At 46.7% G+C, this 24,010-nt stretch overlaps 1 protein-coding gene across 2 annotated transcripts in view; it reads right to left on the reverse strand.

The window, feature by feature from the left end:
- TMEM168 (transmembrane protein 168) overlaps positions 1-23,421 on the reverse strand; it is a 46,047-nt gene extending 22,626 nt beyond the window's left edge. Inside the window, exons 1-2 of one of the 2 annotated variants that reach the window (XM_029073344.2) lie at positions 23,235-23,421; positions 13,535-14,780 (exon numbers count right to left, since the gene is read on the reverse strand). In XM_029073344.2, the coding sequence (XP_028929177.1) occupies positions 13,535-14,662 (1,128 nt within the window). In that variant the 5' untranslated portion in view covers positions 14,663-14,780; positions 23,235-23,421. Of the gene's footprint in view, positions 1-13,534; positions 14,781-15,208; positions 15,266-23,234 lie in introns of those variants that run through there. The other variant, XM_039913240.1, reaches the window with a different exon arrangement.
- Positions 23,422-24,010: the final 589 nt, after the last annotated feature.

A 24,010-nucleotide genomic window follows, 5' to 3' on the forward strand; every position in this document is an offset into this window, starting at 1 on the left:
ATATCAACCCATCAGCCACTTCGGACACTTACGTATTGATTTATACTTATCGTCAGTATTTGTGAGCATGTATATATTTACATACACATATATACATATAGATATACATGCCTATCTATAGTCAATCAATCATATTTTCTGAGTGCTTACTGTGTGCAGAGCACTGTACTAAACGCTTGGGAGAGTACAACACAACATATTCCCTGCCCAGTGAGCATACAGTTTAGAGAGGGAGAGAGACATTAATATACATAAATTACAGATATGTATGTAAGTGCTATGGGGCTGTCAATCATTCCATCGTATTTACTGAGCGCTTACCATGTGCGGAGCACTGTCGTGGGCAGGTGACTAAAGGGAGTGAGTCACAGTGACGCACATGGGAGTGGGAAAAGAGGAAATTAGGGCTTAGTCACGGAAAGCACCTTGGAGGAGATGTGCCTTCAATTAGACTTTGAAGTTGGCAGGATGTAGGCAAGAGATCAGCGGTGAGATAGAGGTACAGTGAGTAGGTTTGCAATAAAGGAGTAAAGTGTGCAGGGGGCGTTGTAGTAGGAGAGCAGCAAAGTGAGGTGGGAGGGGGCAAGGTGACTGAGTGCATTAAAACGGATGGCAAGGAGTTTTTGTTTGATACGGAGGTGGATGGTCAATCACTGGAGGTTCATGAGGAGTGAGGAAGCATTATCTGAAAGTTTTAGTAAAAAAATAATCCGGGCAGCAGAGCGAAGTATGGCCTGGAGTCGAGAGAGATGGGGAGCTAGGAGGTCAGCAGGAAAGTTGATACAGTATTTGAGGCTGGATAAGTGATTGGATTAACGCAGTACCAGGTTCAGATGGAGAGGAAAGGGCAGATTTTGGGGATGCTCTGAAGTTTGAACTGACAGGTTTAGTGATACATTGAATACATGGGTTGAATGAGAGAGAGGAGTCAATTATAACGCCAAGGTTATGGGCCTGAGAGACGGGAAAGATGGGGGTGCTGCCGACAGTGATGGAAAAGTCAGGAGGAGGACAGGGTTTGGGTGGGAAGATAAGGAGTTCTGTTAAGCTTCAGGTGATGGCAGGACATCCAAGACGTGCCTTGAAGGCAGGAGGAAATGCGAGAATACAATGCAGAGAGGGAGAGAGATCAAGTCTGGAGGTGGAGATTTGGGAATCACCTACATAGAGGTGGGAGGTGAAGGCGTGGGAGCAAATGCGTTCTCCAAGGGAGTGAGTGTAGATGGAGAATAGAAGGGGACTGAGAACTGAACTTGGAGAGACCCCCAAAGTTAGGGGGTGGGAGGCAGGGGAGGAGACCACAAAAGAGACCGAGAACGAGTGGCAGAAAGATAGGAGTACCAGGAGAGGAGTACCACCAGTGAAGCTGAGGTTGGATAATGTTTCCGGGAGAAGGGGGATGGTTGACAGTGAGGAAGGCAGCTGAGAGTTCAAGGAGGATTAGGATGGAGTAGAGGCTGTTGGATTTAGCAAGAAGATCATTTGTGACCTCTGAGAGGGCAGTTTCTGTGGAGTGAAGGGGACGGAAGCCTGACTGGAGGGGGTCAATGACAGAACTGGAGAGGGACTTGTAGACTCTAAGCTCACTGTGGGCAGGAAATGTGTCTGCTTATTGTTGTACTGTACTCTCCCAAGTACTTAGTAGAGTGTTCTGCACAAAATAAGCGCTTGATAAATACAAATGAATGAATGAGAGAGTGGGTGTAGACAACTCACTCAAGGAGTTTGAAGAGGAAGGATAAGAGGGAGTTGGGGCAATAAATGGAGGGAGCCATGGAGTCAAGGGAGAGTTTTTTTTAGGATGGGGAGACATGCGCATGTTTGAGAGCAGTGGGGAAGAAGCAATATTCAAATGAACATTCATTTTACTCTGATTCCCTGCTTATAAACCTACTAATCCTTGTCAGCCCCGTTAGAGGATAAGCTCCTTGTGGGTAGGCAATATTCCACTTTTCTTAAACTTTCTACAGTGCATAGTTCAAGGCATTACCCTCAGCAGGAGCTCAATAGAAACACCAATTCGATTATATTAGGAAGAGGCATTCCAAATCGACAATCCCAAGAAGACTCAGAGAAGCATCAATCAATAGCAGTAGTTTTTACTGTGTGCACAACACTAAACTAGCACTTGGGAGGGTAGCTACAATTAGAAGACATGATCTCTACCCTCAAGGAGCCGGTAATCAACCAGGAGAGATAGACGCTAAAATAAATAGATAGGAGCCCAATTAACAAAGCCCTGTGCATCTCTGCCATATGGTTTCCCTGGGATAATGATTTACGGCACCTGTGAAATTTTATTACTGAAATACCTTATCTTTTTCCTTAATTCCCCATTTGCCTTTTATTGCCTGTCCAGATGCACTTCAACCAGTTTGAAAAATAGGTGGAATTAAAGTCAATATTAGAAAAGCTTATCTACCTCAGCTCTGGGACACAATTTGCCTCTCCACTGTGGAGTGCCACCTTGAGTGGCTGGTGGAATCAAAGTCATCGTGGTGAGAAGACTCGTGCCACTGGGCTCCTGGTGAGCCCAAGCAGGGTTACCTACTCTAAATACACTAGGCCTAACAGAAATTCACAGTATTAGTAGATTAGAGACATTTCGGTTGAATATTTTACAAAGTGAGGAACTTTTTCAAAGTTCCCTGCTTTTCCTGGAAGCACAAGGATGGCTGCTTATCTTCAGACTGCCCACTGACCCTAGCAATTTCTCCTAAATGTTATATTTTCCTCCAGATTTTTGTCTACTGGTTTGTCATCTATTGAGAGTAATATGCTGCTGGATCTTTCTGAGGGCAAGACACTGAAGCTTATTTCCCCCATCAAGGAAGTTGTCAGGTTGAGAAGCAGCGTGGCTTAGTGGAAAGAGCCCGGGCTTGGGAATCAGAGGTCGTGGGTTCTAATCCTGGCTCCGCCACTTGTCAGCTGTATGACCTTGGGCAAGTCACTTCTCTGGGCCTCAGTGACCTCGTCTGTCAAATGAGGATGAAGACTGCGAGCCCCTCGTGGGACAACCTGATTACCTTGTATCTACCCCAGTGCTTAGAACAGTGCTTGGCACATAGTAAGCGCCTAACAAATACCAACATTATTATTATTATTAAGAGTCCATTAACTACTGAGACAGGCTAATGTTTTCACAGAGGGATTGTACAACTCCACTGAACGAAGGTGTTTATTTTGGTCTAGTGGGGCCAGAGGCTGTATGGAGCCTTACCACCTCTTTCTGCCGAAGGTCCCCTCCGGAGGACAGCTGAGTTGACGTTACCTCTCAACTCCCCGGGTTTTCTTTACCCATGCAGGCCCTCTCGCTGAGCAACTTCTGCTACAGGAAAGAGGGGTAGAAATAGCTGGCAAGCAGGGCAGGATGAAAGCTACTTTTTCTTTCACCATAAGGAAGAAAGAGAAATGGGCAGGCTGGGGTCATTCGATGTTCTAGAAGAGGTGGGGTCCTTATGGGGAACTAACTGGAATTCTTCCAATCGATGATATTTACTGAACGCTACTGTGTGCAGAGCACTTACTAAAGACTTGAGAGAGTATAATAAAACAGAGTGTTAGACAAGTTCCCTGCCCACAACGAACTTTCACTATAGAGGGGGAGTAAGACATTAATGTAAATAAATAAATTACACATATGTACATAAGTTCTGTGGGTGAATCCCAAGTGCCCCAAGGGTAAAGATCCAATTGCAAGAGTAACATTATAACCAAGACGTTGCCTGCTTAATGATAATAATAATTGTAGTAATAATATTTATTAATAACAATAATAATGTTAGCATTTGTTAAGAGCTATGTACTAGGCACTGTTCTAAGCGCTGGGATAGATACAAGGGAATTAGGTTGTCCCATGTGGGTCTCAGAGTCTTCATCCCCATTTTACAGATGAAGCAACTGAGGCCCAGAGAAGTTAAGTGACTTGCCCAAGGTCATACAGCTGACAAGTGGTGGAGCTGGGATTAGAACCCATGACCTCTGACTCCCAAGCCCAGGCTCTTTCCACTAAGCCGCACAAGCACTTAATTTCTCTGTGTCTCAGATCATTCATTTGTCAATTGGGGATTAAGGCTGTGAACCCCATGTCGGACATGGTCTGGGTCCAACCTGGTTTGCTGGTATCTACCCCAGCTCAAAGTACAGTGTCTGGCACATAGTAAGTGCTTAACAGATACTATAAAAAACCCCAAACAAAACAACACAAAAAAAGCACTGGAGTAGATACAAGATAACCGGAGCAGATGCAGTCCTTGTCCCACAGGGGACTCACAGTCTATCTGGAAGGGAGACGAGGCAACAAATCCCCAACATTACAGATGAAGAAACCGAGGGCCAAAGAAGTTAAGTGACTTGCCCAAGGTCTCACAGCAAGCTGGTGGAAGAGCTGGGATTGGAACCCATGTCCTCTGACTCCCAGGCCTGGGCTCTGCCCACAAGGCCAACCTGCTTCTCAATCAGAGCCCTGAGTTGGGCTCCAGCCTTGTCCCAGGAGAGTAGGTCGCTGTCCGCCTGCCTGGGGGATGACGTCCTAGCTGCTGCCCTTACCCTACCCAGCTGTGTCCAAGAGAAGCATCAGCTGCACAGGGCCCAGAATGGCTCCGCAGAGCGGCCGCCTGTTCCTCTCGTCATACTCGCTGTCCCAGCAGGAGCATGACTGCCATGACTGTGCCGTGCAAACCACTGTCATACTTGTGGCAGGGTCACGGGCCTGAAGCCCTCTTGACCGGGTCAAGGCTTATCCACCATTTGCGACTGGAGACTTCATCCTTTTTACAGGCATTTTTTTTCACTTACCACTATGGGCAGGCTTTTGCTTGCTCAATATTTCCATCTGGGCCATTGAACTTAGAGAATCAGCCAGAGTTCCATATGGCAGCCAGGAAATGTTGTCTGTGACAATGTTTCGGAAGCCCACCCTCAAACAAACATGAAACAGAAGATGCATCGCTTTGTCGGCAGACCGACAATCAGGCTAAAGAGGATTGAAGTCAAGCAGATGCCTGCCCGGAGTTGAAAACTGTCACTGAATTTTGCTAGCTCAGTAGGTGACTGACAAACAACGCGCTGACAGACAAACCACAAAGAGAACAAAGAAACCGAGAGATCCTGCACTAGACCGGTGTAATGTGGCGTCGATGCAGCAACACATTTCTGACCAACTGAAGGTCTGATATGAGTAATATTAAGATTAATACCTTGTATACTTTCTTTTCTCCCCAAGCACTTTTTACATTAGCTAACTCATTTTCATTATTATTATTATTACACTTAAGCATTTACTATGTGCCTCCTCTGGACTGTAACTCCACAACTCTCTTATAGTGTACTCTCTCAAGTGCTTAGTATGGTGCTCGGCACACAATAAACTCTCAGTGAATACCACCGATTGATTTTCAAGCACAGTACCGCAAAGTACTACGTGCTTACAAGAAATTCAAGCCGGCCACAGTCCCTATCCCATGTGGGGTTCACAATCTAAGTAGCAGAGAGGAGGATATAATCCCCATTTTAAAGATGAGGAGACTGAGGACAAGAGAAGATCAGCGCCCTGCCCAGGGTCAAAAAGCAGGCAAGTGGCGGAGCTATTAGAATTCTCTTGAGTTCTAATGATTCCTAGTCCCATATTATTTCTACTAGGCCACGTTGCTCCTCGCAACAGCCCTGTGAGATAGGGAAAAGCAGAAATGATCTAACTCCCATTTTACAGATGTGGAAACTGAGGCTCAGAGGGGCTAAGTGACTTGACTGAGGTCACACAGCAGGCTAGTGGCACAGAGTTGGAACTGTAACCCCTGATCATTTCCACTTGGCCCTGCTGGGGCACTTGACTTTTGAGCATTTCCATCAGGTGAGCCATCATAATGGCTTGACTGGAAGTGAGGAGAGATTGGATGGTAATAAGGACAACTGTAAGCAGCTGAGAGAAGCAGCACAGCCTAGTGGGAAGGACACAGGATTGGGAGTCGGGAGATCTGGATTTAAACTCAGTTCCGCCTTTTACCTGCTGAGAAAAGTCAATTGACGTCTCTGAGCCTCACTTTCCTCATCTGGAAAAAGGGGATTAAATCTGTTTTCCTTCTCCCTTAGACTGGGAGTCCCATGCGGCACAGGGACTGTGTCATCTGATTATCACTGAATATACCCGCTGCTTAGCACAAATACAATTATTTTGAAATGTTTTTAATAGCAAGCCAAGTACAGTTTTTAAAATGGGCCATGGAACTGGACTGTGGAGAAAAATGGCAACCAGAAATATACAAAGGTCTTGAAATAAACATGAATTTAAGAAGTAGAATTAACACAACATCACCTCCTGAAAACAGCAGTTGCAACCCCAAACCTATCTATTTAGATAGTTAGATAGATTCATTTGGCGGGAACAAAAAGAGAAGTGTTGATGTAGGTGTAATTACCAGTGGTTTGAAGCACATCTTTAATTTGGTCTCTGAATGAAGTAAATGCCATACAGAATATATATATATATGATGTACTTCGAGTCACTGGTGACTAAATACATGCACAAACGCTTTCCTGCTTGTCCCCGGCAAGCGAAAAATCAAGGCTGACAGGCAGGATGAATCAGCTATACGTGTACTCCGTGTGGGCTGCCGGAGATTGGGGGAGCGGGAAGACAGGCTGGGTTATCACCTCGCTGGAGAAAGTTAAGAGGTTTCAAGAGGACCGTGTTTTCTTTGCTTGTGAGAATGTGTGTAGTCTGCTGAAGTTGCGGGACGAACACGCACTTTCCTGAACAGTGGGTTCTTCTAGAATGTTCATTTTTACAGAGGGCTTTGGATAAAACGTGACTGCAGACCCTCCGAACATTCTCCCGACAAGGCAGGTAGGTCTGGATAGATGATATGGTGTCTGAAGAAGCGACTATTCGTGTGTGCCGGGCGCTGGAAACGATATGGGGATTGAAACACTTGTCCCGTCTTATGCTGTCGAGTTGTTTCCGATCCACAGTGAAACCACGGACACACCCCTGCCAGAACACCCCGCTCTCCATCTGCAATCATTCGGGGAGTGTATCCACAGAGTTTTCCTGGTAAAAATACGGAACTGGTTTACCACTGCCTCCTTCCACGCAGTAAAACTGTGTCTGACTCTCTCCCATGCCGCTGCTGCCCAGCATAGGCAAGTTTTGACTTGTAGCAGGTTGCCCTCCGCCCGCTAGCCACTGGCCAAGTTAGGGATGGAATAGGTAGGCCTTTGCTTGACCCTCCCTCCCATAGCCGAGGCCAGTAGGATACTGGGAGCTCTCCAATCTCCTTAATGTGGGACTGGTCAGAAATTCTGAAACCTTAAAAATCTGGAACCTATCCCGCCGTCGATCCCTGGGCCACGTCCTCCCGCGGTCCTGGAACGCCCTCCCTCCTCACCTCCGCCAAACTGATTCTCTTCCCCTCTTCAAAACCCTACTTAAAACTCACCTCCTCCAAGAGGCCTTCCCAGACTGAGCTCCTCTTCTCCCTCTACCACCCCCCCTTCACCTCTCCTCAGCTTACCCCTCTTTCCCCCCATTTCCCTCTGCTCCTCCCCCTCTCCCTTCCCATCCCCTCAGCACTGTACTCGTCTGCTCAACTGTATATATTTTCACTACCCTATTTATTTTGTTAATGAATTGTTCATCGCCTCGATTCTATTTAGTTGCCATTGTTTTTACGAGATGTTCTTCCCCCTGACTCTATTTATTGCCATTGTTCTTGTCTGTCCGTCTCCCCCGATTAGACTGTAAGCCCGTCAAACGACAGGGACTGTCTCTATCTGTTGCCGACTTGTTCATTCCAAGCGCTTCGTACAGTGCTCTGCACATAGTAAGCGCTCAATAAATACTATTGAATGAATGGAAAAGTCCAGGTCCTATGGATGTTGGGTTTTGGGTGTTATATAAAGATGAAAAATATTTTCCTTGTCGATTTTCAGGTTAGTTTCCAAATAATTAATTGTTCTGCTGGGGAGGGGCAGCATGTCCTATACACTCCGCAGCCCTTGGTGAGTTGGAAGTGATTCAAGGGTCGGGTGTGTAGAGCAGGAGGGAAAGTGCAGGTTGCCAGTACCTGCCTGGGCAGCAACGTGTCAGAGATCGGGTAGAAAAAGCAAATATTCCAAAAAAGAACAGAAGCTGGAGACTGAAATATAAATGAACGACCGGTCTTTTTGGATGAGCATTTTAGCTATGCACACGCGAATACACACCGGCCCTGAGAAAAATTTCCCTGAGATATAGTACCATGATCCTGGCCCTCATAATCACATTGCTTACTTCTATAACATAGGGTGTCCTCACACTTACAACACAACTGCTTCTGGAAAACTCAAACAAAATGCTGTTCACTGAAACATATTTTCTCCCAAGAACTGTATTATAAATGAGGGACTGGTTCCTGAACTATGGTCAGATATCCTATTTTTTATCAAAATTACCCAGAACTGCATAATCAGTCCAAAACAGATGAGTAATTTAGCTATATTCGTTTATTTATGAAAGAAGTTTCCTGGTAGGGTAGCTGACTTCCATTTCCTCAGATTTAAAAATGGACATGTTGCTCCCCCTTGGTGACTCCAATTGGCTAACTGGCCACTTCATCTAAGGCCTGGTTGCCCTTGGCCTAGGAAAACTTTCATCTTTTCCCTCCCAGTTTTAAAAATTATTTTCCTATTTCCCCATGGCTCTCAAGTGCCTTCCTCCAACCTCCTGCATTCCCAGGCCTCAGATTATGAAGCGGGTTGTTATTGTAAAGTCAATTGATCATCAATCGATGGTATTTACTGAGCACTTACTGAGTGCAGAGCACTGTACTAATCATTTGGGAGAGAATACAGGTGATAGACACAATCCTAATTTTTTCAGGGGTGAGGAGGGTGGATATTTCTCAAGCGATTAATATGTGTGAGGAACTGTACTAAGTGCTGAGATAGATACAGATCGGGTTGGACACAGTCCATATCCCACATGGGGCTCACAGTCTTAATCCCCATTTTACAGATGAGGTAACTGACGTACAGAGGTCACATGACAGGCAAGTGGTGTAGTCAGGATTAGAACCCAGGTCCTTCTGACTCCCAGGCCTGTGCTCAATCCACTAGGCCAAGCAGCTTCTCCCTACCCACAGGGAACTTGCAATCTTATTAACCAAGGAGCTGTATGGCCGAAATGGTGTCAGTTTACAAGCATGTCATTATTCAAAACTCAAAATGCCTTAGGGTGAGAACTGTCTACCTTCCAAAACTCAAAATGCCTTAGGGTGAGAACTGTCTACCTTCCAACTCCTCGATTTGCCACATCTTCCAGGACACTGTGAAGAGTCACTCATCAGCCTGCCACCTCATCTGCTTCTCACAACCCTCTAGAGGACAAGGCGGGCAGAAAAATAATAATAGTAATTGTGTTTTTTGCTAATTAATCAATCAATGGCACTTACTGAGCATTAAGTATATGCAGAGCACTGTTCTAGGCACTTGAGAGTAAATAAAATAATGCTGGTATTTGTTAAGCATTTACTATGTGCAGAGCACTGTTCTTTTAGCGCTGGGGTAGATACAAGGTAATCAGGTTGTCCCACATGAGGCTCACAGTTAATCCCCATTTTACAGATGAGGTAACTGAAGCACAGAGAAGTTAAGTGACTTGCCCACAGTCCCACAGCTGACAAGTGGCAGAGCCAGGATTCGAAACCATGACCTCTGACTCCCAAGCCCGGGCTCTTTCCACTGAGCCATGCTGCTTCTCTGCCAACTCTACGCCAACACGGTTCTAAGCACTGGGATACATGAGGTCATAGTCTAAGTAGGAGGGAGAACAGATAATGAATCCCCATTTTACAGATGAGGAAACTGAGGCCAGAGAGATTAAGCGACTTGCCCAAGGTCATGCAGCAAGTGGTGGGGCCAGAATTAGAACCCAGGTCTTCTGATTCCCAGACCTGTGCTCTTTCCACTAGGCCACACTCCTTCTCTATTGAACCTGGCTGGGGTTCGAGTGCTCTTCTCCCTTTGGGATAATGTAGCTTTATGATGGCAATTATTGTCCTTACCAGTGCCAATCATATATCTCAAGATCCTCATTGTTACTAATATGCCAGGACCCCCAGACACCTGGGGCCTGAGACACCACTCACCATGTCTCTCTGTCAACATTCGCTACCCACTGTCATAACTGAAATGTGGGGGGTGGGAGGGAGGGAGAGGAAGGGAAGGAAAGTGAGGTTGTCCTGACTTGCTCCCATTATTCATTGCCCCCCTCCCAGCCCCAAAGCACTTTTGTACATATCCGTAATTTATTTATTTATATGGTCTCTCCCTCTAGACTGTAAGCTCACTGTGGGCGGGGAATGTGTCCGCTATACTGTTACTCTGTACTCTCCTCAGCACTTAGAACACGCGGTAAGTGCTCAATAAATACGACTGACACAACAGGGGATTCTGAACTTGGAAGTCCAGTGGGGTCTGACCCCAGATGCCTCGCCTCTGCCCAGCGCTGAAACCCCTGACCCCGGCCACATGACAGCAGGCAACCCAGGATGGCCGGTCCTGAAGTATCCCACCAGGAGGGGTGGACGCTTACTTGTTTTGATGTCTGTCTACACTGTGAGCCGGTTGTGAGCAGGGATTGCTTCTATTTGTTCCTGAATTGGACTTTCCAAAAGCTTAGTACAGTGCTCTGCACACAGTAAGCGCTCAATAAATACGACTGAATGAATGATGGTGGTGACCGCTGATTGGCGGGGGAACTGACAGCCTAGCAGCCAATGGAAGGAGATGGAGGATTTGTGGTTTGGAGGGACAGTCTTGGGGAGGGACTAAGTAAATGGACAAAAGCTGTAAAAGGCCAGTTTTGTAGGCAACGTGAGCCTGGATCTGCAGACATGAATCAATCAATGGTATTTACTGAGTGCTTACTGTGTGCAGAGTAAACGTTTGAGAGAATACATTCATTCATTCAATAATATTTATTGAGCGCTTACTATGTGCAGAGCACTGTACTAAGCACTTGGGATGAACAAGTCGGCAACAGATAGAGACAGTCCCTGCCGTTTGACGGGCTTACAGTCTAATCGGGGGAGACGGACAGACAAGAACAATGGCACTAAACAGCGTCAAGGGGAAGAACATCTCGTAAAAACCGATGGCAACTAAATAGAATCAAGGCGATGTACAATTCATTAACAAAATAAATAGGGTAACGAAAATATATACAGTTGAGCGGACGAGTACAGTGCTGTGGGGATGGGAAGGGAGAGGTGGAGGAGCAGAGGGAAAAGGGGAAAATGAGGCTTTAGCTGCGGAGAGGTAAAGGGGGGATGGCAGAGGGAGTAGAGGGGGAAGAGGAGCTCAGTCTGGGAACGCCTCTTGGAGGAGGTGATTTTTAAGTAAGGTTTTGAAGAGGAAGAGAGAATCAGTTATCAGAATACAATATAACAGAGTTGGTAGACACGTTCCCTGCCCACAACGAGCCTACAGTCATGTGCTGGGACCTCCTACGAGGGAGTAGAATTAAAAGTACTTGGACTGGACTGAGCTGCTGTTGGATGCTTTCTCTGCTATGCTCCTCTGTGGAGTGATAGCAAGGATCTATTCAGAAATGCAAATTAAATAGAGCAAGGTTTGTCGGTCTTTTCGTCCATGCCTTTCATTCAATCATTGCTTACTGTGTGCAGTTTGAGTGTACAATAAACAAACACATTCCCTGCCCACAACTAGCTTGCGGTCTAGAGGACGAGCTTACGGTCTACAGGAGCTGGTATCTGTTGAACGCTTACCATGACCCAGGCACTCTACTAAACTCTAGGGATTATACAAGTTAATCAGGTTGGCCACAGTCCATGTCCCACCTGGAGCTCACAGTCTTAATCCCCATCTTACAGATGAGGTAACTGAGGCACAGAGAAGTGAAGTGACTTGCCCGAGGTCACACTGTAGACACATTGTGGAGCCGGGATTGGAAGCCAGGTCCTTTTGACTCCCAGGCCAGGTTTCTTCCTAACCTCTCTTCCACTCATAGTGAATACTTTTATACTAAAAAATCAACAACCCACAACCCTGTAAGTTCTGTGATCTGAGTACCCCATGACCTATTTATGCCTAAACCTCAGAGACTGGACACAGAACACACCTAGAACCTAGAACTAGAATCAGCCATAGCGAGTTGGGGAAACAACTTCAAATTGTTCCTGCAACTGGGGTATGCTTCTGAGCCACTAGATAGAGGCAGCAATGTACCTTGCAATTTTGGGGGTGTTCTAGCTACGCTGAGAAGAAAGGAAGCTCCTAATTCACTAAAACCTCTGATGGGACAGATATGAGTAAGGCTGTCGAGGGCATGACCGTGACGACAGAAAACCGGCAGGGAGTTTCAGTCAAGAAATTCCTTGGGGTTCAGTTCAAGTGCGCTATGGCCATCATGTGTGGGCATGTTTGTTTGTCAGGTGAGCAAACTGATGGGTGGCAACTGGCCCTTAAGAGATACCATTCGATGATGTCAAAAAGAATCAGCCGGAGTGCTGCTGTAAAAGGCAGTGCCTGCTGAAAATGAAAGTAACTAGGACAGTCTAAGTTTCTGTTCAGTTCCATTTCTGTTATCTGTTAATGTGGCTGCTGAGTGACCGTGTGACAGACCAGTCACATGCAGAGTGGACTCCCTTTGCAATTTTTTCTAGAAAACTTATCTCTGTAAATTTTGTCACTGATCCATTTGGGGTCAGTTTCAATCTACTCAAACCACACTCTGTCACTTAATTCAAATGAAAAATGTGCCAAAGCCCAGCTGGCTTGTCTCTTCAGGACTGATCTAAAGCAAAGTCCTACGTAGGATATTCCAACTGAGATCTTTAGGCAGTCTGGGAGTTCTTCTACCAAAACACTTGGACTTATGAAGTGGAAGAAAAGGAGGATCAGAGGAGAATAATAATAATGTTGGTATTTGTTAAGCACTTACTATGTGCAGAGCACTGTTCTAAGCGATGGGCTAGATATAGGGTAATCAGGTTGTCCCACATGAGGCTCACAGTCTTAATCCCCATTTTACAGATGAGGGATCTGAGGCCCAGAGCAGTGAAGTGACTTGCCCACAGTCACACAGCTGACAAGTGGCAGAGCCGGGATTCAAACGCATGACCTCTGACTCCCAAGCTCGTGCTCTTTCCACTGAGCCACGCTGCTTCTCTAGGAGAAGCAGAACGCTTCTCCTAGAGTTAGGAGTTAGAAGTTAGAGTTAGGAGTTAGAAGTTAGGAGAACGCGGGACAGCTGGGGAAGACAAGGGGACTGCTGAGAAAAAACCCTCCCAAATTGACATTAAATGAGATACCCTGATCCGTTTTTCAGAGATTAAACCAAGTGGAATTCATTCTGTAACTGAAGATATGCCCAATCAAGTGTCCAAAGAGAGCCTCCTTTCGAAGCCAAAAGATTCCACCTGAAACCCAGAACCACTCAGCACTTGCCTTCTGGACTCTCGCATCATCAAGTTTTATAGACTGCAAAATAATCACTCTAATGCCAATTAGAAGAAATCAACAAACACAAACTCACCTGCCAAGATACTGCACCCAAAATTGCTGTTGCAAGGAGGCTGAAAAAGACAAGTCGTTCTGAAATTAAACAAAAATGACGCATCCCTTTAGAGGCCATGACTCGATCGAGGCTGTTGTTATCTACCCTGTGAGTGCCGTAGACTTTGTGACAGTCGTTTAATTTGGTATGGAACCCCCAGAGAGTTATAAGGAAAATCACATGGCAAATCACCCAGAAAATTCCAAAAATGGAAAATCCCGGAATCACAAAGTACCAGAGGTAAGAGTTGCCAAGTTTAAAAGCGGAAAGAATAAAAAAAGCAAATTCAACCAATGCGATTGAAATGACCGAGAGTCTTCTGCAAAGTCGCCCGCGGAACAAATAGGGTTGCCATCGCTCGGTCACAGAAAGGCCACTGAAGTAGATGTCAAGAAGCGGGTCTGCGATCAAGCAGCTAAAGAAACAGGCAAAGGCTATCGGGTTAGGGGGAGCTTCCAACGAGGGAGAAAATAACAGGGCTCCAAAAATCAGCAGGTTTGGAATAGCTAGGAATGACTTCATCCTCAGGTCAATGATCAGCAGGGCCAAAGCGACGACCAGCAGGATAACGCTCAGAGACTTTTCCACCAGCATGGTCGTGCTGGCAATGGCAAATCCAACCAGCTCCAGAAACTCCACCGAGGTCAGCAGGGTGGGGCGGTGACGGACGCAGCCGCAGCTTCGTTCCACCAAGGCACAGAGTATCCTCAACCCCAAGGATGTAAGGAGCAGATATTTGGTGGCCGTTTCTTTCGTGTCGTTTTGGAAAGGGGAATTATCCAGGAAGCACAGGAGGCCGAGCAAAAATCCAAACCAAAGATTAGAGAGACTTAAACTCGCTGCCTCCATGGAAAAATAGTAATACAGTATGCTGGCAATTCCAAGAACAAAAAGACCCAAGATAAAGATGACTAAAATTAGGGCATCCGCCGTCTTTTCCCATCTTACGTAAAGGCCCAAGCATATGGCTACCAACAGGTTGATTTTGGCTAAATAGCCAAGGTAGCGGACTGAAGAATGCATGTTCACTTCTCTGTTCGCATCCTCCAATTTTGTCATTGCTGCATAGAGGCAGTGGCTGACACAGTAACGCAGTGATCTACACATGTAAACTGCGAGTCAGGTTTCTTTTCGACACTTCAAAAATGAACCACTTGCATTTCCTCCAAGAAATCCAGGACATTTAGAACTTCTTTGAGCATCATTTCTTGCCTCAGATGAAGACCTGAAAAAAAAAAAGTTTTAAGGTTAATATTTGAAAATGTGCTCTTGAGACTTCTACTGTGCAGAGCTGTGGGCCACAGGCCAAAAAAAGGCTTCTGGAAAAGTTTGCTATCTGTTGCAGAGATATCATTAAAGGTGTTCTGCTCTGCTAGCTTAGTTACACCGATTTAAAATTACCTTACATTTGTGGGTGCTACAGTTTTTCAGAGTGTTTACCATCATTTACTTCATGATGACCTCACAGCAACCCAGAATACGTAAGAGGAGGTCGGTATTTTGTTCAATTTACAGTGAGGAAACTGAAAGACAAAGACTAAGCAACTGGTCCCACGTCATGCAGTAGGTCAGTAGCAAACATAACTCTAGAACTCAGGCCTGACTCCCACATCCATGCTCTTCCTTCTGGACCATGGGGTCTCGATATAATACCTTGATAGTCACACAGATGTGCTGATATGCTTTATTCTCTTCTAATCCCAACTGCCCTGGCCTTGTATCACCAAAACTTACACAAAAAGGATTCTGAAAGCACAAATACAACGGAATTAGCAAACACGGTCCCTGCCCTTATTGAGTTTACAATCTAGAGGGGGAGGCAGACATTAATATGAATAAATACATAATTTATAATAATTTAAAGAATGTTCCTAAGCGCTGTGGGGTTGGGGATGGGGAGAAAATCAAATGTCCAAAGACTACAAGATCCAAATGCATAGATGATGCAGAACGGAGAGCGAGGCGGGGAAAAGGGGGCTTAAGCAGGGAAGAAGATCTGTCCTTAATTGGGTTTTGAAAGTGGAGAGAGTGGGGATCTGGCATATATGGCAGGGGGAAGATGGGGAGATTCCAGGCTAGGGGGAGGATGTGAGAAAGGGGTCAGTGGTGAGATAAACAAGATCGGGGCACTGTGAATAAGCTGGCACTACAGGAGTGGAGTGTGTAGGTTGGTCTGTAGTAAGAGATTAGAGAGGTGAGGTAGGATGGGGCTAATTGATTGAGTGCTTTAAAGCTGAGGGTATGGAGTTTCTGTTTAATGTATAGGTGGATGGGCAGTCATTGGAGGTTCTAGAGGAGTGGGGAGACATGAACTGAACGTTTTTGTTGACAGATGATCCGGGTAGTAGAGTGAAGAATGGATTGGAGTGAAGACTGGAGGCAGGGCGGTCAGCGAGAAGGCAGACGCAGTAGTTAAGGTGGGATAGGATAAGTGCTTGGATCAGCATGGCAGCAGTTTGGATGGAAAGGAAAGGGCATATTTTAGCAATGTTGTGAAGGTAAAACTGACAGGATCCGGTGACAGACTGAATATGTGGGTGGAATGAGATGAGTCGAGGACAATGCCAAGGTTATGGGTTTGTGAGACAAGGAGGATAATGATAACGGAGGATAAGACAGGGGGAGGACAGGGTTTGGATGAGAAGATAAGGAGTTCAGTTTTAGACATGTTTAATTTGAGGTGTCGGCAGGACACCCAACTAGATATGTCTTGAATGCAGGAGGAAATGTGAAATTGCAGGAAAGGGGAGAGGTTAGGCCTGAAGATGTAGATTTGGGAATCACCTGCATAGGGAATGAGTTCTCCATAGGAGTGGGAGTAGAGGAGAACATAGGGGGACTTAGAACGGAGCGTGTCAGAGTGAGAGAGGCAGAGAAGAAGCCTGCTAAAGAGACTGAGAAGGAATGGTCAGAGAGATAGGAGAAGAACCAAGGGAGGACAGTGTCAGAGAATCCAAGGTTGGATAAAGTTTCAAGGAGAAGGGCGTGGTCAAAGGAGGCTGAGAGGTCTAGGAGGATTAGGATGGACTAGAGGCCACCTGATTTGACGAGAAGGTCACTGGTTACCTGAGAGAGGGTTGATTCTGTGGAGTAAAGGGGCCGGACGCCAGACTGGAGGGGACCAAGGAGAGAACTGGAGAAGAGGAAGAGGAGACAGGAGGTATAAACAACGCGCTCAAGAAGTTTGAACTGAAATGCTAGGGCGGTGATGGGGCAATAACTGGAGGGAGCCTTGTGGTCAAAGGAAGGTTTTTGTAGAATAGGGAATACATACGCATGCTTGAAAGCAGCGGAGAAAAAGCCACTGGAGAGTACTATACTTCAGTACTTTCTTAACCCAAATAGTTCTAAAAACAAGTTAAGTGCATTGAACCTACAAGACTGTTAAAGCAGACCTATAATTCTTTTTTCACCCCTGCCTTCGTGCTAGCAAGGGTATTTTAATTACATAAGCACGTTTCTTACTTTAATATAACACATTTGTTATCTCAACCTCCCAATATAAGGAAAAAACAAAAATCAAAATACTGCATGGAACAAAGGCCCATGAACCCAACGCTATAGCAAAGAACATGACAATTCCTCAAAATAATAAAATTGGGGCTGTCACCAAAGTAACTGTTAAATGTAGATTAAATGAACAACTTAATAGACATTCTCCCAAGGGTTCAATGAGCCAGGATTCAATTCAGCAAGCACTGAAAACTGAAGGGCACAGAAAAAAAAAAATTTCAAACGCCTGATATGTTAGTGACTGGAAAGCAGTTTCAGAGAAATTGCTGTAATAATAATAATCACTGAGTCCTTTTGTGCAGAACACTGTGCCAAGTACTTGGGGAACATATCAATCAATGGCAGTTGAAGCCACGGGAGCGAATGATTTCTCCAAGGGAGTCGGTGGATTTGGAGAATAGAAGGGGACTGATGCTCTCCTTTTCTTGAGGAGTTTAGCTTAAACAGGAACCCAAAACAGCCTCATGGGGTCTCCAATCTAGTGTTCTGGCCCAAGGTCATCACAGTGCACATCTCAGAGGACACAACCAATGCCCCTGCAGAAGATACCCTCCATAATGTCCTTTAGTTGGAAATTTGACAACAGAGGACAGAAAAGCATCCTCAGCAGAAACAGCACTATACTCCTGGGCCACCAACTACCCCCAAATAGAGTTGAATGCACCAAGTTATCAATCAATCAATGGTATTTATTAAGTTCTTACTAAGTGCACAGCACTGTACCAATCACATGGGAGAGTATAATACAACAAACATTGGATCAAACACTAGACCAATATGACCACTGTCTTGCACCACATTAGTCACGGTGGCACAGTGAACCATCAGTCTTCACTGTTATTGTTTGAGCATCTACTGAGGTTGAAGATCTTGGGAGAATATAGTCAATCAATGGTACTGAGCGCTTGGAAGAGGACAGTATCATGGAGTCAGCAGATACGTTCCCTGCCCACAAGGAGCTTACAGTCTAAAGGGAGACAACAGAAGGAAGAAGCATTATTGCTGCTCTCCAGCAGCTTACTTCCAAGCCCATATTCGTGAGAAAGTGGAAAGAGCTCCGCCTCTCTTATGACCCTTACTAAGCTGTTCTGAGGACTGTTTTCAACAGTAGCTTACCAACTGGGGGCTCACAGTAGTGTCTGCTGCTGGTGGGGTGTCAGGGGTGTTCTGCACTGTGACACCAGACTGCACCCTCTTCTCCCTACTACTTCTCCTGCAGCGAAGGTCCCTAGTCCTTCGAATCCCGGCTCGGCCACTCGTCAGCTGTGTGACTTTGGGCAAGTCACTTAACTTCTCGGTGCCTCAGTTACCTCATCTGTAAAATGGGGATTAAGATTGTGAGCCCCAAGTGGGACAACCTGATTCCCCTGTGTTTACCTCCAGCGCTTAGAACAGTGCTCGGCACATAGTAAGCGCTTAACAAATACCAACATTATTATTAATACCAACATTATTATTAGTCACGGGAGGGAGAGGTGGGGAGATCCAGTGCAAACCCTCACCACCATTGCAAAGGCACCTCAAACGTATTCCCTTCTGGCAGTAGTGACATACTAGACCGTGAGCCCATTGTTAGATCGTAAGCCCATTTTTGGGTAGGGATTGTCTATCTGCTGCCAAATTGCATTCTCCAAGCTCTTAGTACAGTCCTCTGCACACAGTAAACGCTCAATAAATATGATTGAATGCATGAATGAATACCTTTCTGCTCTTAACCACTGGTACCTGAAGCAAAGTTCACCTGAATGGCCAGGCTCCAGAAAACATGCCCACCTGAATTTCCAGGAGCCAGTGTGCGAGCAATTCTCCCTCAAACACTCAAGCTCACTGATATAGCCTCACCATCGCCAGTATCATCTTCGAGCAAAAAAGGCAACTCGATTTTACTGTATTAAAGGCTCTAGAGCTGCAGAAGCACAAAGTCATCAACAGGACAGTAAGGTTAGGGCTGAGGCTGGAAGGTATAGCCGCATCACGCCTTGACGGACAGACTCAATGGGAATAACCGTTTCTTCCTACACCGAATCTCCTCGCGGGGACTTGTGGATGGTGTAATACCCAAAGAGAGTCATATTGTGGAAGGGATATTCATTCCCTATTTCTTCCATTACATTATATCCAAACCGTGTAATGGAAACACGGATTTTAGCACCACCAGTGTGCATGTGACAGTCAGCCAATAGCTTAATCTTGTCAGATGACTATGATCTTACAGCTAAAACACGCACGGAAGACAGCTACCTCCCGGCCCCCGCCATCTTCCTAGGGATTACTCATAAATCCCTTGGAGAAGGTGCCTCGACTATTTTTTAGATCAGACTACGTTCAGATGAACTTTTCACCTGTGATAAAGATTTCTCATTAATTTGACTTAATTAGGATCAAGATAAGATCCATTCATAAATGCCATTATTAATGGGGGGAACTGCACATTGCTTTAAACAGGACTGTTCACTGGGTTAATGGGATCTTTCATTTTGAGACATCTTGATTGACTGACTGCAGTCAACAGGCATGCTTTCCCTAAAATCTCCCACCAGTCCCTCCCACCTCCTGCCCCCTCTTCACTCTCCCAACTTTCCCAGCAGTATCTCAAGAACAGATAGCCAGCCCACTCTTCAAATCTACCCCCTCGCACCTTATTACCTTATCTCCCGCAATCTTCAATCGGTCACTTCCCAATGGCTCCTTCCCCACTGCTTTCAAACATTCCCACATATCCTATAAAAACTCTCCCTTGACTAGTTATCACCCGATCCAACCCCTATCATTTTTAAAAAATGGTATTTGCTAAGCATTCCCTATGTGCCAGGCACTATAACTAAACGCTGGGGTAGGTGATTATCAGATGGGACACAGTCCACGTCTCATGTGGGGCTCACAGTCTTAATCGCCATTTTACAGATGGGCTGATGCACAGAAAAGTTAGGGAACTTCCCCAAGGCCACACAGCAGGCGAGAGGCAGAGTCGGGATTAGAACCAGGTTCTCTGACTCCCAGGCCTGTGCTCCTTCCACTACTTTAGACTGTTTCTTTCCCACCTTTCCATTCCTTTCCAAACTCTTTGCGCGAGTTGTCTACACCTGCCATCTCCACTTCTCTCCAATTCTCTGCCCTTTCATCACTTTGCTGCCTGGATCACTTTTCTAAAGAAAGTTTGGTCCATATCTCCCCACTTAGCAAAAACCTCCAGTGGTTTCCCATCCACCTCGGCTCAGACACTCTTTACCGTTTGCTTCAAGGCACTCAGTCAGCTGCCTCCCACCTACCTTACCTGGCTGGTATCCTACCACAACCCAGCCTGCTCACTTCACTCCTCTAACACCGCCTACTCGCCGGTAATCTCATCTACATCATCCCCCACACCTTGACCTCATCCTTCTTCTGGCATGGAACTCCCTCCCCCTTCACAGATGACAGGCCACCACAATCCCCACTTTAATAATGTTGGTATTTATTAAGCACTTACTATGTGCAAAGCACTGTTCTAAGCGCTGGGGGGATACAAGGTGATCAGGTTGTCCCTCATGGGGCTCACAGTCTTCATCCCCATTTTACAGATGAGGTAACTGAGGCCCTGAGAAGTTAAGTGACTTGCCCAAAGTTACACAGCTGACAAGTGGCGGAGCTGGGATTAGTAATAATAATAATAATGTTGGTATTTGTTAAGCGCTTACTATGTGCCGAGCACTGTTCTAAGCGCTGGGGTAGACACAGGGAATCAGGTTGTCCCGCTTGGGGCTCACAGTCTTAATCCCCATTTTACAGATGAGGTAACTGAGGCACCGAGAAGTTAAGTGACTTGCCCAAAGTCACACAGCTGACAAATGGCCAAGCCGGGATTTGAACCCATGACCTCTGCCTCCAAAGCCCGCGCTCTTTCCATTGAGCCACGAACCCACGACCTCTGACTCCCAAGCCCGGGCCCTTTCCACTGAGCCACGCTGCTTCACTTTCAAAGCCTTATGAAAATCACATCTCCTCCGAGCAGCCTTCCCCGATTAAACTCTCATTTCCCCATCTAACTCACCCTTCTGTGTCACCCAAGCCCTTGGATCTGTACCCCTTACCAAGTGATATCCTCAGCCCCGCCACACCTATGTACATATCCCTATACCTTGACATTTCCCCTACTTGTAATTTATTGTAATATTCATTCAATTGTATTTACTGAGCACTTAATGTATGCACAGCACCGTACTGAGCGCTTGGGGGAGTATAGTACAACAGTAAACCTATACATTCCCTGCTCACAATGAACTTCCAGTCTTATATGTTTCCCCTTCTAGCCTGTAAATTCCTTGCAGGCAGGAATAGTGTCTAGCAACTCTACTGTATTGTACTCTCCCAGGTGCTTAGTACAGTGCTCAGTAAAGTGAGTACATGTGGCCCAGTGCGGGTTCAAATCCTGACTTTGCTGCTTGTCTGCTGTGTGACCACAGGCAACTAACTTAACTTCTCTGTACCATAGTTCCCTCAACTGTAAAATGGGTTTTATGACAGTGAGCCCCACATGGGACAGGGACTCTGTCCAACCTGTCCGCCTTGTTTCTAACCCAGCACCTAGAATGGTGCTTGACACATAGTAAGTGCTTAACAAACAACATTATTCCATTATTATTACTATCATTAATAATAACAATAAAAAATCCAATCAAACTATCAATTGTGGAAGGGGTGGAGAAAATCCCCACACCACATCTGGTAGCTTCAGGCTTCCAAAATTGGCCACAGGAGCGTATTCGCTTCTCCCTTCTCAAACCGGGAGTTGGGACAGGGGTTCGGTGCCAGGACCCGGAGCCCGCTGAAAGCAAGCCACAGTGAAATGAGAAGAGAAGTTTGCATCCTGTTCTTAAAACTGGATCCTTCTCCTTCCCACCACACTTTCATGCTACTCATTCACGCCACTAAGGACATGTATTCCTGGACCTTGTCTTTCAATCAATCAGTGGTATTCCCTGAGCACTCGCTGTAGGCAGAGCAGTATACTAAGCACTGGGGAAGAGTACAGTACCACTTGGTAAACGGGATCCTTGCTCTCTGACATCAAAATAAATTACAGAATCCCCCTACTCCCAATCTCTGTCTCTGGAGAGCCCTTCAGTGCTGCAGAGGCCCAAGGTTACTTCTCTGACTTCCTTCCTTCCTTCCTTCAGACAGGGACTGTATCTGTTGCCGACTTGTTCATTCCAAGCGCTTAGTACAGTGCTCTGCACATAGTAAATGCTCAATAAATGCTATTGAATGAAAAGAAGAGGCGGGACAGCTCTGGGTGTCCCTGCGTGTGCGGGGATGCAGAGGGGATGGGGGTGGTCCCCCGCCATATGGATCCTTAGGTTAATAATAATGATGGTATTTGTTGAGAAGCAGCGTGGCTCAGTGGAAAGAGCACGGGCTTTGGAGTCAGAGGTCATGAGTTCGAATCCCAGCTCTGCCACTTGCCAGCTGTGTGACTGTGGGCAAGTCACTTAGCTTCTCTGTGCCTCAGTTACCTCATCTGTAAAATGGGGATTAAGATTGTGAGCCCCACGTGGGACATCCTGATTCCCCTGTGTCTACCCCAACACTTAGAACAGTGCTTGGCACATAGTAAGCGCTTAACAAATACGAACATTATTATTATTAGCTGTGTGACTGTGGGCAAGTCACTTCACTTCTCTGTGCCTCAGTTCCCTCATCTGTAAAATGGGGATTAACTGTGAGTCTCAGGTGGGACAACCTGATGACCCTGGATCTACCCCAACGCTTAGAACAGTGCTCCGCACATAGTCAGCGCTTAACAAACACCAACATTGTTATTATTATTAAGCGCTGACTATGTACGGGGCACTGTCCTAAGCGCTGGGGTAGATACGGGATAATCAGATCGCCCCACCTGGGGCTCACGTTTTTTAATCCCCCTTTTTGCAGATGAGATCCCTGAGGCCCAGAGAAGGGAAGTGACTCGCCCCAGGTCACACAGCAGACAAACGGCGGAGCCGGGATTAGAACCCACGGCCTCTGACTCGCAGGCCCGGGCTCCTGCCACCGAGCCAGGCTGGTTGGGTTGGGGTTCCTGGAGGGGAGGAGAGGTGTGCGCGCCCTGAGGGGCTTCTTCCCGCGGCGCCAAGGACCGGCCCGGAGGGGATGGGGGGGGGGAGGGGGGGTGGGCGGCCCCGGCACCCACCTGGCCGAAGCGTCGGGGCGGCGGTCTCCCCTGCGGGGAGTCGTTTGCAGCGACTGCGGGGGCCTCCGGGGCCCGGGCGCACAGCCAGGCGGCGGCGGCGGCGGCGGCGGACCCTAGCGGCCGGACAACTCTCCGGAAACTTTGTCGAGCCGCAGTTCTGTGGCGGCCGCCATCTTCCCGCGCCCCGCCCCGCCCCGCGCGGCAGGCGGTTAAGCGGGCCGGCGCCCTACGGCGCGCGCGGGGGATCAAACCGCGCAGGCTCGGCCCGCAATCGCGCAGGCTCCGTCCCCCGTCACTCATTCATTCATTCATTCATTCGTTCGTTCGTTCGTTCGTTCGTTCCCTCACTGATTCGTTCGTTCGTCCGTCCGTTCATTCACTCACTCGCTCGCTCGTTCGTTCGCTCGTTCGTTCATTCATTCATTCACTCCATCATTCATTCATTCGGCCCGGTGGAAAGAGCCCGGGCTTGGGAGTCAGAGGTCATGGGTTCGAATCCCGGCTCTGCCACTCGTCAGCTGTGTGACCTTGGGAAAGTCACTTCACTTCCTCTGTGCCTCAGTTACCTCATCTGTGAAATGGGGATGAAGGCTGGGAGCCTCACGTGGGACAACCTGATGACCCTGTATCTGCCCCAGCGCTTAGAACAGTGCTCGGCACATAGTAAGCGCTTAACAAATACCAACATTATTTTTTTTAATTATTATTATTCATTCGTTCGTTCGTTCGCTCATTCATTCATTCATTCTTTCGTTCACTCACTCACTCATTTATTC

This window comes from Ornithorhynchus anatinus, chromosome 10 (assembly GCF_004115215.2).
Source record: "Ornithorhynchus anatinus isolate Pmale09 chromosome 10, mOrnAna1.pri.v4, whole genome shotgun sequence".
In the NCBI taxonomy this organism is placed as follows: Eukaryota; Metazoa; Chordata; class Mammalia; order Monotremata; family Ornithorhynchidae; genus Ornithorhynchus; species Ornithorhynchus anatinus.